Below are 16,144 nucleotides of genomic sequence, written 5' to 3'. Positions count from 1 at the left end.
GCTGAAGTATGAGAATAGAAGTTTGCACGTGCTTGCAAACAACTATTCGACGGGCATGAAGAGGAAGCTTGATGAGCTGCAAGAGTCTGAAGGTCGGATTCACAGTGACCGTCAAAGGTTCTCGTCTTTCCTCCAGAGGCACATTTTTCCTGGCTCATCCAGCGCTTGGCCAAGTATTGAGGCCTGGAATGCTCTATCTTCGATGCCTCCCGCTCCGATGCCTTCTGCTCCTACGCCTTCCATTCCTACGCCTTCCGCTCCGATGCCTTCTGTTCCTACGCCTTCCGCTTCAAGAGTAAAGCCACGTAGTGGGGCCTCAAGCAAACAACCTTTGTGAAGCACCATCTTTCTTTGTTTAGCAGTGCCTATCAATAAATCAAACATTTTCTCAATGTTACAATCATAGACTCACACAATTAATAAACAAACAAACAATAACAACTAAACAACCTAACAAGGCAGAAACGAAATAGCAACAAAGAGAAGAGTTTTTTTTTTTTTTTTTTTTTTTTTTTTTTTTTTTTTTTTTTTTTTTAGGAATCTGGATTTGGAGTGCTTTCTAAGTCTTCCTTTGTTGAATGCATGGGTTGCCTCCCAAGTAGCGCTTTCTTTTACGTCTTGCAGCCGGACGGTACCTCCGTTTAAGCTTGACTAGGTTCCACGGCATGGAGGGGTACCTCCTCCACGACATGCTCCTCAAACATCTCGTAATAGGGCTTCAATCGATGTCCATTCACTTTGAATTCTTGCTGCGTCCTTGAACTTTTGATTTGCACTGCACCATGAGGGAAAACATTAGTAACAACAAACGGGCCAATCCATTTAGAACGCAACTTACCAGGAAACAAACGTAGGCGAGAGTTGAAAAGTAACACTTTCTGCCCAACTGTGAAGGTCTTGGTTCGAATCATTTTATCATGGAATGCTTTGGTCTTGGCTTTGTACATCCGGGCATTCTCATAGGCTTCATTCCGAATCTCCTCAAGTTCATTCAATTGGAGCTTCCTATGAACTCCCGCTGCATCTATGTCCATGTTGAAAGTCTTCACGGCCCAATGTGCCTTATGCTCTAACTCTACGGGCAAATGACATGGCTTACCATAGACGAGCCGAAAAGGTGACATCCCAATGGGTGTTTTGTATGCCGTACGATATGCCCACAGTGCATCATCTAAACGTAAGCTCCAATCCCTCCTTGTTGGTCCAACGGTCTTCTCCAAAATTTGTTTGATTTCTCGGTTAGACACCTCGGCTTGGCCATTTGTTTGAGGATGGTAAGGTGTGGAGACCTTATGGTTGACATGGTACTTTCTTAGCAACGCCTCAATGGTCCGATTGCAAAAGTGAGACCCTCCATCACTTATGATTACTCTCGGCATTCCAAACCTAGCAAAAATGTTAGTTTTCACGAAATCTGCAACCACCTTAGAATCGTTAGTACGGGTGGCTTTTGCTTCCACCCATTTAGAAACATAATCAACGGCTAGCAAGATATAAGTGAAACCATAAGATGGAGGGAAAGGGCCCATGAAATCAATGCCCCAAACATCAAAAATTTCAACATTAAAGACAGGGGTTTGCGGCATTTGGTCCTTGGTACCTATGTTACCCATTCGTTGGCAACGATCACAAGACATACAAAAGGTTCTAGCATCCCTAAATATAGTCGGCCAATAAAAACCACACTCTAGAACCTTGGGGGCAGTGCGTTGTGTGCCAAAATGACCACCACATGCATATGTGTGACAAAAGCTTAGAATTGAGTGAAATTCAGAATCATGCACACATCTACGTACAATTTGATCTGAGCAATACTTCCACAAATAAGGGTCATCCCAAACATAGAAACGTGCATCATTTTTAAGCTTATCACGTTGGTGCTTGTTTAGTTCATTTGGAATTTGTTTAGCCACCAAGTAATTCACTAAATCTGCATACCATGGTTCACTTACCTCAATGGATAGCAGCTGCTCATCGGGAAAAGTTTCAGGGATAGGTACGGCATGTTCATGCTCCTCGTGGATCATTCGGCTTAAATGGTCAGCCACTACATTCTCGCTTCCTTTCTTATCCCGGATTTCAATATCAAATTCTTGAAGAAGAAGAATCCAACGGATAAGCCTCGGCTTTGCTTCCTTTTTCGTGATCAAGTACCTCAAAGCTGCATGATCAGAATAAACGATTACTTTAGTACCAATTAAATATGAACGGAATTTATCTAAAGCAAAAACCACAGCTAGAAGTTCTTTTTCCGTCGTGGAGTAGTTCAATTGGGCATCATTGAGAGTCCGAGAGGCATAGTATATGACATGCGGCCGCTTGTCTCTTCTTTGTCCTAGAACAGCTCCTAATGCATAGTCGGATGCATCGCACATGAGCTCGAACGGAAGGCTCCAATCTGGAGGTACAATAATGGGGGCTGAGACTAGCTTCTCCTTGAGTTGGTTAAATGCCGAATTACACTCTTCATCAAACTTGAATGGCACATCTTTTTGAAGCAATCGGCAAAGAGGGTTGGACATCTTGGAGAAGTCCTTGATAAAAACGCCTATAGAACCCTGCATGGCCAAGAAACGAACGTACCTCTCTAACCGAAGTAGGAGAGGGTAAGTGACGTACAAGGTCTATTTTCGATTTATCTACTTCAATTCCTTTTTCTGAAACAATATGTCCTAAAACTATACCTTGTTTCACCATAAAGTGACATTTCTCCCAATTCAAGACAAGGTTAGTTTCAACACATCGTTTCAAAATTAAGGTCAGATTATCCAAGCAATTATCAAATGAACTCCCAAATACACTGAAATCATCCATGAAAACCTCAATGATCTTTTCAACAAAATCGGAAAATATACTTACCATACACTTTTGGAAAGTGGCCGGTGCGTTGCATAAGCCAAATGGCATGCGACGATAAGCAAATGTTCCAAAGGGACATGTGAATGTGGTCTTCTCTTGATCATCCGGGGCTATCACAATTTGGTTATATCCAGAGTATCCATCAAGAAAACAGTAAAAAGCATGACCGGCTAACCTTTCGAGCATTTGGTCGATGAATGGCAAAGGAAAGTGATATTTCCTAGTCATGGCATTTAGCTTCCGGTAATCGATACATACTCGCCATCCAGTCTGAATGCGTGTAGGCACGAGCTCATTCTCATCATTCTTGATAACAGTTACTCCGGACTTCTTGGGAACGACTTGAACTGGAGAGACCCAACGGCTATCGGAGATAGGGTAGATCACTCCGCAATCCAAAAGCTTGATTATTTCCTTCTTCACCACTTCCATCATCGGAGGGTTGAGACGGCGTTGAGCCTCTCGAGTTGGTTTAGCCCCCTCCTCAAGAAGTATACGGTGCATGCATGTGGTAGGGCTTATTCCTTTAATGTCGGCCAAAGTCCACCCTATGGCTGTTTTGTGCTCTCGCAGCACCCTCACAAGCTTCTCCTCCTCCATTGCCGTGAGATTTGATGAAATGATGACGGGCAATGTTTCGCCTTTTCCCAAAAACACATACTTCAAATGGTCCGGCAACGGCTTAAGTTCAAGCGATAGTGCCTGAACAACAGAAGGTAGCATCTTAGTGGAAACTGAATTTGAAAGTGAGAGTGGAACCTTACCATATTGTTGTGGCAATGACTCAAGGGCTGCCACAACCTCAATTATTTCTTCACTAGAACCCATTGCAAAGAATTCCTCCTCCTTGCCGTGGCCTTGCATTGGCCCAAATCCTTCATTTTTGCGCTCTATGGCCTTAGTGATGGTTGTTTCCAGGGCGTCCTCGTTCAATTCTTCAAGGTATACCTGCGCCAAAGAATCGATAACATCAATGGAAAAACAAGAATGGTCATCAACGGGATATCTCATAGTTTCAGAAATATTAAAATCAATCACTTCCCCATCGAATTCCATTGTCAAGGTGCCTTTGTATACATCAATCTTCGTTCGGGCCGTCTTCATGAATGGCCTACCAAGGAGAATCGGCAAAGATGTAGAATGGGCTGAATCCTCCATGTCTAGGACGTAGAAATCAGCCGGAAAAATTAAATGGTTCACCTGCACAAGCACATCTTCCAAAACTCCTTGTTGGAATGTTTAGGTGTTTCTTTGATTTCAAAGTTTAAATTCAATTCTCTTTGTTTTGTACGTATGAGGAATGGAAGAGAAGAGTGCCTAAACGTTCATACAATTCAAGTTTGAGTTGTTGGAATGTTTAGGTGTTTCTTTGATTTCAAAGTTATGAGGAACTAAACCCCCTTTAGCTAGGGGGTGATTCGAAACTATGTTTATATTTGCAATATGAATTGATTAACTTTCGTTGGAATTTCATAAGTTGTGGATTCAATTTGTTTAACCGTTTGATTGATAACTTATTTATGAATGTTTATTAAGAATGCGCGCTTAATTTTCATGCATAAATATGACGCTAGAATATAAGTGAATTTCACCTAATCGTTATGAACTTATATTCACAAGTAGTGGAGGTTGCTTATAAACAATCGCGTTAAACGAATTCTTGGCATAAGTTTCATGCGTATTCCATAGTAACGAATGCCTCGTCAACACTTATAATTTTCATTGAACTTAATGATCTTTGTTGAATGTCTCTATCATGCGTATTCCATAGTTAGGGACTTTGATTAAGAATAATTTGGTTGTAATGCGTATTCCATTCAATCCAACGAATTTAGGGAAATCTGAAAGTTAATTTAAGCGGACCTAATTAACTTGGAGCATTGAGTTTCATAATTTATCGAAAGACCAACTGAGAATCAATCTTGTATGCAAGTATAACAAGTGTGGAGAAGAACCCCTTAGCTAGCATTCATCCATATAAATCCATCACATTCATATTTACATTCTGTTTTAATTGCAATTTGTTCATTTAGTTTAATTTCGTCAAAACCTAAATCCCCCTTTACTTTAAATGTCAAATTAGTTAGAAATCATTTTAGTTTGTGTTTTTAAAGTATTTTGAGTCTTTTGGTTTGTCTTAGTGTTTTAACGTTTAGTTTCGCATTCTTTGAGTCTAGTATAGTGTTTTATATTGTGTTTTTATGTTTTTAAATCAGTTTCCAAGAGATTAACAATCCCTCCTAATCCCCGGTCCAGAACGATCCATACTTATATTTATACTACAATTGTCAAAAAGAGGGTTTTCAATGATGCTCAAACATGAGGTCTTTTTAGGATTTAACTTTCCTACTTCAAGTCTTCAATTTCGTCCATCCTTTTGGCTCCAAGCATATGATATCCATTCCAATCTCTAATTTGCTCCAAAAGGCTCCAAAAGGCATCCTTTTGCATACTTTGCCCTTAGAACCTGAAAACACACAAAAGAAGCATAAAGAACTAAAATAACTAAAGAAACATAACGTAAATGTACGAGAACAAGCCATTTAAGTCACATAAATATGCTCCTATCAATGGTTGTAGTCATTTTTCTGTAGAAGAAGAAATTACCACACTCTGCGATCGATGTCTCTTATATGTTGGTGAAGATAAAAAATTGAGGATGCATGATTTGATTCGAGATATGGGAAGAGAAATTGTGCGGGCAGAATCTCCTGTGGAATTTGGAAGACGTAGTCGATTGCGGCATAGTGAAGATGCAAAAATCGTGCTAAGGAACAAATCTGTAAGTACTTTTGCGATAAAAAGATGTTATGTTAAGTACATGTAAAGAAAGAGAAGTATGTACGCATTATCCTTTTCTTGTTTTTTTTGATCTCTAACAGGGAACAGGAGCAATTGAAGGACTACGCTTATATTCTGATGACGAGCAAAGCTTCAGTACGGAAGCGTTTAAGAAGATGTGGTGTCTGAAATTTCTCATGCTGGAAAACGTAAAGCTGACTGGAAGCTACAAACATCTTTCCAAGGAGTTAAGATTGTTGTATTGGATTGGATTTCCTCATGAAGCCATACCAGCAGATTTTGATCAACGAAACCTAGTTTATTTAAATCTGAGCAACAGCAAGATGGTACGAGTTTGGGAGGATTCGGAGCTGGTACGATATAATTATCAATGTCCTTGTAAATATGAACATCAGTCATCGTCATGCATTCTCTCTTTTATTTATTTGGATTTTTATTATTGTTTTCTCTTTTTGAGTAACAGTTGCCTAAGAAGTTGAAGTTTCTTTATCTTAGACATTGACATAACCTGACTGAATTACCAGACTTTTCAAAACTCCCACATCTCAAGGATTTGGACCTCAGAGGCTGTAAGGGTTTGTGTGGGGGTTACCATTTTTTAGCACAACTGAAGATGATTGAGGGATTAAATCTCAGCGACTGCAATATAACAGATGGTTCCGTTCTCGAAATAATTGGGAGTCTATCTTCTTTAACAGCTTTACGTATAAGTAGGAATGGTTTTAATAGGCTACCCATTCTCAGTGCCCTTTCTCAGCTTCGGAGTTTATATCTAGATCATTGCACAAACCTTCAGGCAATCCCAGATTTGCCGAACAGTTTGATTGAACTGAAAGCGAATTACTGCACTGCACTGGAAATAATGTCCGACTTTTCAGAGATGTCGAAAATGAGGGTATTGGAACTGAAAGACTGCCGCAAACTCAAAGATATTTCAAACTTGGAGAACTCATTGGACCACATGTATTCAATTCTTATGGAAGGGTGTACCAGTCTCACTGATACTTTTAAGGAGAACCTCCGAACGGTATGGTACTCTCTCTCTCTCTCTCTCTCTCTCTCTCTCTGCTTTTTGTATTGTTGCTTATACTGACTTTGCACCCCATGTTGTAGAAAACTGCATTTGGTGGAATTTTTCTCTCCGGAAATGATATTCCTAACTGGTTAGCCTATGTCGCGGGAGAGGATAAAACTGTCAAATTTACAGTGCCGCCAAGTATTGATTATATAGGAGGGTTGGCTTTGGGCATCGTTTATTCTTCAGACAACTCCGACTCAACTGGGTCTCTATGCATTGATGTTGTTAATTGTACCCAGCGAACTAATTTTCGCAACTGGCCAATGAAGGCCACCGTAACTGCTTCCCATGAATATTATCTTTGGTTGGGAAATCTTTCAAACAAGAAGCTCAATCTGAAAGGCGGCGACATAGTTCTTGTAAAAGCAAAATTTTATGGAGGAGATAATAGAATTAAGGTGAACAAAACAGGAGTGGATATGGTAAAATGGGATATGTATGATGGTCTTGCTAATTGGGACAACTATAAGACTATGCCATATGAGTCTGATGAAGACACTGATGACGATACACAGTTGGACATTTGCCACATTTTCCTCTGCTACAAGACCCCCGAGGCCTGGCCGTGGTGCATCAAAGGCTCTGAGTCCGATCCGCTCCCTAAGTTCTTTGCTTCTGCTCTCAAAGCTCGCAAGAATGACATCACCTTTCAGGTCCGTTTTCCAGCTCAATTCGTCAGCGTTTCTGCCGTTTCTTATTTCCTGGAGCTACTGAGTTTTGGTGTTGAGTTGAGTTGACTCCGTTACTCATTTTTTTTCTTGGTTTTTTATAGACGTTGCTGACAGTAATTGAAGGACACAAAGGAACTGAGTTTTCTGACGGCGATGTGTTGATTTTCCCACAAATGATCAAATACAGGTAAATTCGCGTTGATTTCTTAAGGTCTCTGTTCTGTAGTTGCTTTAATTTTAATCCAAATTTATGGGATTTAGATAAATAACCAATGAGTGGTTAATTTTAATCCAATTCATAACGATGAACTGAAATCGCAGTAGAGTATTTCTTAACAATACAACAATAATAAGAATAAGTATATTAAGCAAGCTTGAGAGGTAAGGTAAGGAAGAGAACAACAATGTTGCACTGGAGTAATCTGAAGCAATTACTTAAAACTATTCAAGATGGCACATAAAAGCTTAACTTGGTGGATGAAAAAGGTTCAATTGGTGGTTTGATTATGGAATACTGAGAGTGTTGTCTAACCTATAGCTACATAGAAGAATGCCATGTAAAATTGCTTACGATGGAGAGACTAAAACATGAGCCGACCCACGTTCCCACCCGAGTGCTATTAAAAAACTTAGTCATACTATTAATACTAAGTCATATACTATTGAAACGAATTATTTCATTAATACAACCAACACTTCCAATATCAAAAGAGAAAGAAATAACAGTATACGACGCATTAGACAAAAAGTGCCACATTACATACCATTAAATAACAGCAGCTAACTCCTGATATAACTGCTGGAAGAAAAACCTTGCCTGATGCAAAACAACAATTAAATCGAAAGAGTAAGTTTTAGTTATATTATGACTGACTGTTTATGTAAAAATGCTTCAGACCTAACTTTCCCTATCTGAAACTAAACGAAAATTGAGATGGATTCCATTTCAGGGGACATTCAGAGATCCCATATTTGAGACTCTACACTAAAATCATTTCCAAAGAAATTTTATCTGCATTTGAAACTACTTTATCTCATCCTCACTAAATCTGCCAGCACTGCATATTCTCTCGAAGAGTTCTCACCCAGCCGTGTACTCCATCACAATGGCTACATGAGGTGGTGTATGCAGAATCAGCAAGAAAGACACCGCACTACTCTCAAGTCTTAAACACAAACCTCTATCAATTATCTCAAATAAGCCACTCTAAAGAGTATTTCCACTTCACAGTAAAAACAAAGTGCAGGAAGTATAGCTCATATTTTTAGCTCACAAACCCTAAACCAAACGAGTAGAGAACTCAAACAAATGGAGAAGATTCTCCCAAATTGCTTTCTAACTCACAAACTCACAAATTGACTTTCACCAAATTGCTACACGAATGAGCCACACGAAATACACTAACCCTAAGGTCCTATTTATTGTGCATAGGACTTCGGTTACAATAAGAATCCTAATAGGAAGTAAATCCAAATCCTAATCAAATAGGTAATTAACAAAATCTCTCCACCAAGGAAACCAACTAAGAAGTCAAAATCCAAACCCAAGTAGCACACCAAAACCAAATAGGTAACACAAACCTAATTTTTTGCATCGTCCTAATTTTGAAGTGGTGTGAGCAGAACCAGCAAGAAAGACACCGCACTACTTTCAAGTCTTAAACACAAACCTCTTTATCAGTTATCTCAAATAAGCCACTCTAAAGACTATTTCCAATTCACAGTAAAAACAAAGTGCAGGAAGTATAGCTCATATTTTTAGCAGAGTTATTTTGACAACAATTCTGGAAGTGGTGGATTGCCCTGGTGGGTAGGGCATTTCTCTTAGTCCTACTGCATCCCGGGCTCAAAGTCTAACTATCCCCTGTACCAGTTTAAGCACACCAGAGGCCAAATTTAGTGTTCTGTCTTCATCCACCCACCCTCAGCAGATACTTAAAATACAAAATGAAAATAGTTTATGATCACTGAACTTTTGGAATCAAATGATATTCGGATGCAGTGATCTGTGGTTCATGATTTCCCTTTGAACATGTTCATCTACCTGCTGTAGAAAAAAGTATGTAGGCTAAAAAAATATATTTGTTATTGATACGTGAATGTGGAAAAATAGAAGAGAATGCTTTTTTTCTCATTATGTTTCTCTACAAGATTACAATGATATATATACATGATACAAGTGTGTAGGTAGGACAAGGTAGCCGTCCTAGTGTGTAGGTATGACAAGGTAGGACGGTTGTAGAGGACAAGGTAGCCGTCCTAGTGTGTAGGTAGGACAAGGTAGGACGGCTTGACGGCTGTAGGACGGCTAGTGTGTAGGTAGGACAAGGTAGGACGGCTATAGGACGACTTGACGGCTGTAGGACGGCTTATTCTTCCAATAATAATATTATATATAATTACACAAGGATTTCAACCATATTCCTTATTTGTCTAACACCTGCGTCACAAAATATTTAAAAATTAAAAAAATACAAGGTTTAAAGGATGAGAAATAAAGAAAATTCAGAAAAAGGGAAGATATGAGAGTTGAAGAAGACAGAACCAAAACTCGATGTCACCCTCTGCCTCTCTGCCTCTCTGCACGATCCCCTTGATGAGACCCCCGCCGAATTGCAGAACACAAACGCCCCAAATGGTGGCCGTTGGATTAGGACTGAAGGGGGCAAAAGAGTCATGTGATCTTTCGGTGAAAACCAGCCCAAAACGCGTGAGAGCTGCACCCTGAGCCCAAATGCAGCAGCCCAACCCAGCTGTTAAGCACGGCCCACCCTAGCACACAATGGCAAATCATAATTAATTCATAATTAAGGGCCCATTCCATAACCAACATGAATTTACTGACCTAAATAGATAATTAGATATGTGTTAGCTTCTGAAATTAGTTCTAGAAATTGAATTTAATGACTTAGTTTACGACTAATTCCTTGCCTGTAAATCCTATTTTGTGATTCTGAGGTTGTTTTTGTTTATTGATCAAAGGGGCTTGAAAGAGTCGGATGTGGACAGCTTTGTTGATGATGTCCTTGTGAATCACAAACCATGGGCTTCCCGAATGCAAGAGCCGTTGACTAGCCCCTATGTATTTATATGCGCACATATGAGTCGAAATGAATGGAATCGTTATCGTGCATGTGTTCTCATTGATAAGTTCAAACAGGAGGCTGAGCAGCGAGGGTTGTCGGATCAGGTATTTGTTACTGCTTGCTTTCACATTGGAGGCCACAAGTTTGATGGAAACTTGGTTATCTACAGCCCAAGTTCAGATGGAAGCATAATAGACCATTGGTAATATCTGCATCATAACAATTTAAAATTTGTCGTATTGGGATCGATGAAGGAGTTTGAATATTATGTATTATTAATCGCAGGTATGGCTACGTCTTTCCTAGTGATGTGCCGGAATTGCTTGATCAGCATATTGGGAAGGGAGAGATTAGAGAACGACATTGGAGGTTTGTATGTTTTTGGTTTTGCCTACTGTCTTTGGATGAAAATTTCACTAGACAGAAGCTTGTGTTGTCGTATTTTTCAATTGCTGATTATTTCTAGTCTTGTATGATAGATTTATTGATATAGAGTTACATTAACATGGAGTAACTTTTGTGGAGAAAGCACAAAAAAATTGGATATAATTGCATTACACTGTATATGTTTCTGATTTGTAATGTTGTTGTGCTTTGTTATTAAGCTTGATCATACCTGTTCTTACTCAATTGCTATTGACGAAATTTAGAGTTGAATCTTTACTTAGCTGAACACGAAATTCAATTTCATTCTTTATAGGGGCCAAATGGGAGCATCTTCTGATGAAGCTGAAGAAATTAATGACCGTGAGCTTCCAAATGGAGAAGAAAATAAGAAAATCGAGGATAAGCCACAAGAAAATAGCAATCAGATTCACCAAGAAAAGGGCAATCAGATTGAGAATAGTGAGAACGGTGAAAGTGAGGAAAAGCAGTTGAAAGAAACCAGAGAGTCCAAACCATCACTTGTTTATGAGCCTATGGATATGCGTGGTTCTGCAATCTGGTAGGTTTGTCCGTAAAAAGCAAGCTTCTCTTAATTACTCAAGCTTTTCTTCAGGAGTTATTTATATTTTTTTTTTAAAAGGAACTGAATTATAATATTGATAGTTGACATTCTTTTCCATGCATTTGGGATAAGTATGCGCGGCAAGTGCTTCTCTCTTTTCCTGTTCCCGAACGGGAGGCACCCCTGTTAAATTCGGGTGCGTTCCGCGCCGCCGGCGTCCTTAAATCAAAGGCGCAGGTTGATCTCTCTGGTTGAGGCTGCATTCATTTTGACACGTGGGAAGGGCTATATAATACCTAAGTTCCATAATACATAAATTTCAAAACTTAATTCACTTTATAATATATATTATGGAGTCTAAGCAGATCTTTTCATTCTCGTGTGCCAGCGCCTTAGATGATGCCCTTGGGGAGCTATCAAGAAGGATCCAAGACTGGCTATGAAGATGGATACGGATGCTGATACAACGATACGACACGACACAACACGGCGATATGGAAAATCTTTAAAAATTAAGATACGATATGCTATGGATATGGCAAATAAAAATGTTTATAGCAACAAAAATAAACATTTTAAAACATAATTCATCATTCAAATTCAAGTACATGGTTTTAATTAGAGGGAAGCTCTTTGTATTGTAGAAGAAATGTGAGAGTCGTATTCATGGTTTTAATTAGAGGGAATCTCTTTGTATTCAGCAACTTTTAATTATAGATGCCTCCTATTAATTTTCTCCTCCTCATTACCTTTTTTGAAAGTGTAAATGTATCCTAAAAGCCAGATATGTGTATCTTAAATGGAGGATACGCGTATCCATCATGTCAAATTCGTGTCCATCAACTAGGATACATGTCGGACGAGTATCTGAGAGTATTGTATCCAATCAAGTATCAGATACGGGATACGAGACCAAACAGAAGTATTCGTGCATCATAGATTGGGAGTAAAGCGATGATCTCACAGCTGCTGCCGTGGTTGGAGCAGTGGCAACAACATTGCTGTTGCCACAACGGACGACAATTCTACCCGTTAAACCCAATAACCGTGGATAACCACCCAAATGGATTAGATTTGGGTATGAAAATTCGGGTATATTTTGGGTATGGGGAAAAACCATAAATATTATTTGGTTATGGTTTTAGATATGGTTATAGGGGTCTCCAATTTGTATTCGTATCCGAATCCGAACCGAATAATATATATAATATTAGAGTATTATAATATATATATATATATATATATTCATTATTTACTGAATCCATTATCTTGAGAATACAAAAATTGCATTGTGTGAGTTGCATTTTGTACATAAGTTCAAAAGTTTAAATATGAATCAAAATCTATGAAATTCAATGGTGTTTAAGGTTCGACCAAAAAAAAAAAAAAAAGAAGGTACTTATGGAAGATATTAAAGATCAGCCAACATTATTAATGTTTAGCTTTAATTTTATGCTCTACAAGATCTTCTGCCTTTCTATACAATCTCCTTGATGAGCCCCCCACCGAATTGCAGAACACAAACGCCCCAAATGGTGGCCGTTGGATTAGGACTGAAGGGGGCAAAGGAGTCATCTGATCTTTCGATGAAACCTAGCCCAAAACGCGTGAGAGCTGCACCCTGGGCCCAAATGCAGCAGCCCAACCCAGCACGGCCCACACAAACACACAATGGCAAACCAAAATTAATTCATAATCGAGGGCCCATTCCATAACCAACATGAGCAGTGCAATTTTATTTTCCTAGTTTAGACTGAAGTAATTTTTGTTTCAACTTCTCTTTTGATTACGAGATTGTGTTGAATATACTGAACTAAATAGATGATTAGATATGTGTTAGCTTTTAAAATTAGTTCTAGAAATTGAATTTAATGGCTCAATTTACGACTGATTCATTGCCTGTAAATCCCTTTTTGTGATTCTGAAGTTGTTTTTGTTTGTTGATCAAGGGAGCTTGAAAGAGTCGAATGTAGACAGCTTTGTTGATGATGTCTTTGTGAATCACAAACCATGGGCTTCCGGAGTGCAAGAGCCGTTGACTGGCTCCCATGTATTTGTAGGTGCACATGGTAGGTGCACATGTTGTTTGATATAGTTAAGGAAGGTGAAGATCCAACTCTTCAACAGCCCATATCTTCGTAAGGATCATTTAGTTCAGTGTTTAAATTATTGACTCGTTATTTTTTTATATATTTTTTGTTGTTAGGTCGCCTAATCACCAAATGAATTGCAATACCTTCTTTTGTTTCGTTGATATAATATTTGCCCTTACATTTTATTTCCAGCGGGACGCTTGCTTGATATTTCCAAGTAGATGGTATGGTTCTCGCTTATTGGGACCAAAATATTAGCATGTCTTTTTATCTTTTAGTGAATACAACGATTGTTTAAAATAAAGAGTAGTAGATCTGAACTAAGAGAGCGACAACTTTTTCGTGTGCCGAAATATAATTTGGTACATCAAGTGGCATCATACAAGTAGTTGAATTTTTCTTTTTAAGTTTCCAACCATTTGCATGATGACATTTGGTATACCGAGCTGTGTTTTTAGTACATTGAAAAATATCACCTAGAAAACGCAATAAAATATGTATCATATTAATTTGACATCAAACTTAAAACCTCTCACATATCTATTTGCCTTAACCTTTGTACTCTCACATATCTCTTTGCCTTAACCTTTGTACTTCAGTCCATTTCCCTCCAACCTGATATCTAAGTCACACATCCGTATTGTCTCTGTCATATTTGTCACATTCAAGTTTCAGAAGCGCCACAGTAATATGTTTTACTTTCTAACTAGCCTTCATGCGCGTTCATATATGTGGAGAAGACATTTTTTTAATCACGGCGTGTTACGCACGACTTACACGTTTTAAATGTATTTATATGCATAAATTGACAAAAAGAAAGTCAAATATTTGAAGTGAATAAATAATCAATTAAAGTAGCTGAATACACATAATAAAATCGATCTCTATTGAATTTACATTAAGAATAGAGAAAATAATATTTAATAAACAACTGATGTCAATTATTGCTAGCTTATTGTGAGGCTAAGCCCGCCCCCTCCTCCTTAGTGTAGATAATATCGTTTGTTCAAAAAAAAAAAATCATTTGACAACTAATTCAATTACATTATTATGCGCGTGCGAAAGACCTTTTTATAATCAGCATTACATGCTTCTTAAAATGTTTTGAATATGTTTAAAAAATAGAGAAAATAATATTTAATGAACAACTGATTGAATCAAATTATTGCTACCATATTGTGAGGTACTAATTATAAAAATAAAAAAATAAAAAAAAATGTAACAAAATTAATTATTAAAAATACTATTAAAATGACGAAAATACCCCTACCATTTTTAATGTATTATTTTGTGTTGCTTTTGAATTTTTTTTCTTTGAGGAGCATTTCTGTCCAATTATTTTTTGTGAAGCTTGTGATTCCATAAATTTCGTTGGTGGGCTTGGCTTTATATATAAGAAGATAAGACATTGGTTATTCAATTATTGTGATGGGTTTTTGGCCTTAGTGGCTACCAAAAGGGCACTTTCTGGAAGCTGCAATTGTATCATTGTGTTGTATTCGTCTTCTTATCGCCCATTTTACATTTCTTTTCTTCAACAACATTTTCTTATCTTTCATAGAATCTACGAAATAAATGTCACAAAACACATATCTTCCATTTTCTTGCAGAATTGTTCTTAGTTAATTTAGTTAGAGCAATGTGTGTATGTTTTATGTTTATGCACATCTTGAAAATATTATGTGAAATCCCGTTCCTAGATTTCACTGTTATAAATTAAAGTATTTGTATTATTGAGATTTTATATTATTTTTCGAGAATTTATATTAATTTATTTGAATTTAGGTTTTAATTAAACTAGTTATGAGGGTTGAAGTTTCAAAATTAATTATTTAAATTCCGTAGAACTTTCGAGGTCATAATTTATATTTTCGAATATAGCTCGATCTCACGAACGCGTAGGTGAAAACCGTTCGTGAAATGGTGTTATAACAAAGAAATTAGAGACGTTTTAGTTGTTGGGAAATAAATAAATAAATGTTTAGAAGCTGCCAAGTGGCAACAGAGGGGAGAAAGGAGAGAATGCAAGAGAGAAAAGGGGAGGAGCAGCCCAATCAGAAGGGAGAGTAAGGAGGGGAAAGGAGAGAGACCCGAGTTAGGTCATTTTTGACCCGTGAACGATCATTTTTGACTAGGCCATATCTCCTTCATCCAATTTCCGTTTTTGGTGATCTTGGTGTCCATGGAAATCTCTTGACGAGTCCTACATTCCTGTAGTGTTAGATTTCCATTTTTCTTTTCCATTTTTCTAGGTTGAAGCCACAAATTACTGGGGGTTTTCCGGCGAGTTTTCTCATGTTACAGTGATTTCGACAACGATTACCGCCAATCACCATCACCAATAGACTCCCCTCAACCCCCGGAGCAAGGCCCAAGCATTGGATGAGGTGTCGGAGTTCATTTTGGCGATGAATCGAGGAACACCCATTTCTAGATTTTTTTACGAGTTCGAGGGCAAATGGAGCTTTTCCGGGTCAAATTGGACTTGGCCACATGTATGAAACTTATTCCAATCACTGAGATCTATTTGCCTGTAAAATTTGGTAATTTTTTGAAATAGTTGAATTTTCCGCCCAGTCGGGGCAGCCGACCGCCACTCATGGCGG

General features: G+C 38.2%; 1 protein-coding gene across 1 annotated transcript; it reads left to right on the top strand.

Annotated features, from left to right (window-relative positions):
* Nucleotides 1-5,435: 5,435 nt before the first annotated feature.
* On the top strand, nt 5,436-12,182 carry LOC137740260 (uncharacterized). Its single transcript, XM_068480108.1, has 9 exons — nt 5,436-5,641; nt 5,742-6,014; nt 6,125-6,688; nt 6,775-7,392; nt 7,512-7,597; nt 10,393-10,698; nt 10,782-10,865; nt 11,197-11,442; nt 11,834-12,182. The coding sequence occupies exons 3-9, from the start codon at nt 6,275-6,277 to the stop codon at nt 11,886-11,888; spliced, it is 1,809 nt and encodes a 602-aa protein (XP_068336209.1). The 5' UTR covers nt 5,436-5,641; nt 5,742-6,014; nt 6,125-6,274; the 3' UTR covers nt 11,889-12,182.
* The last annotated feature ends 3,962 nt before the right edge of the window (nt 12,183-16,144 follow it).

Source organism: Pyrus communis, chromosome 7, assembly GCF_963583255.1.
Source record: "Pyrus communis chromosome 7, drPyrComm1.1, whole genome shotgun sequence".
Classification (NCBI taxonomy): domain Eukaryota; kingdom Viridiplantae; phylum Streptophyta; class Magnoliopsida; order Rosales; family Rosaceae; genus Pyrus; species Pyrus communis.
The sequence above is the reverse complement of the archived record's forward strand: the minus strand, read 5'-3'. Positions and strand labels throughout refer to the sequence as shown.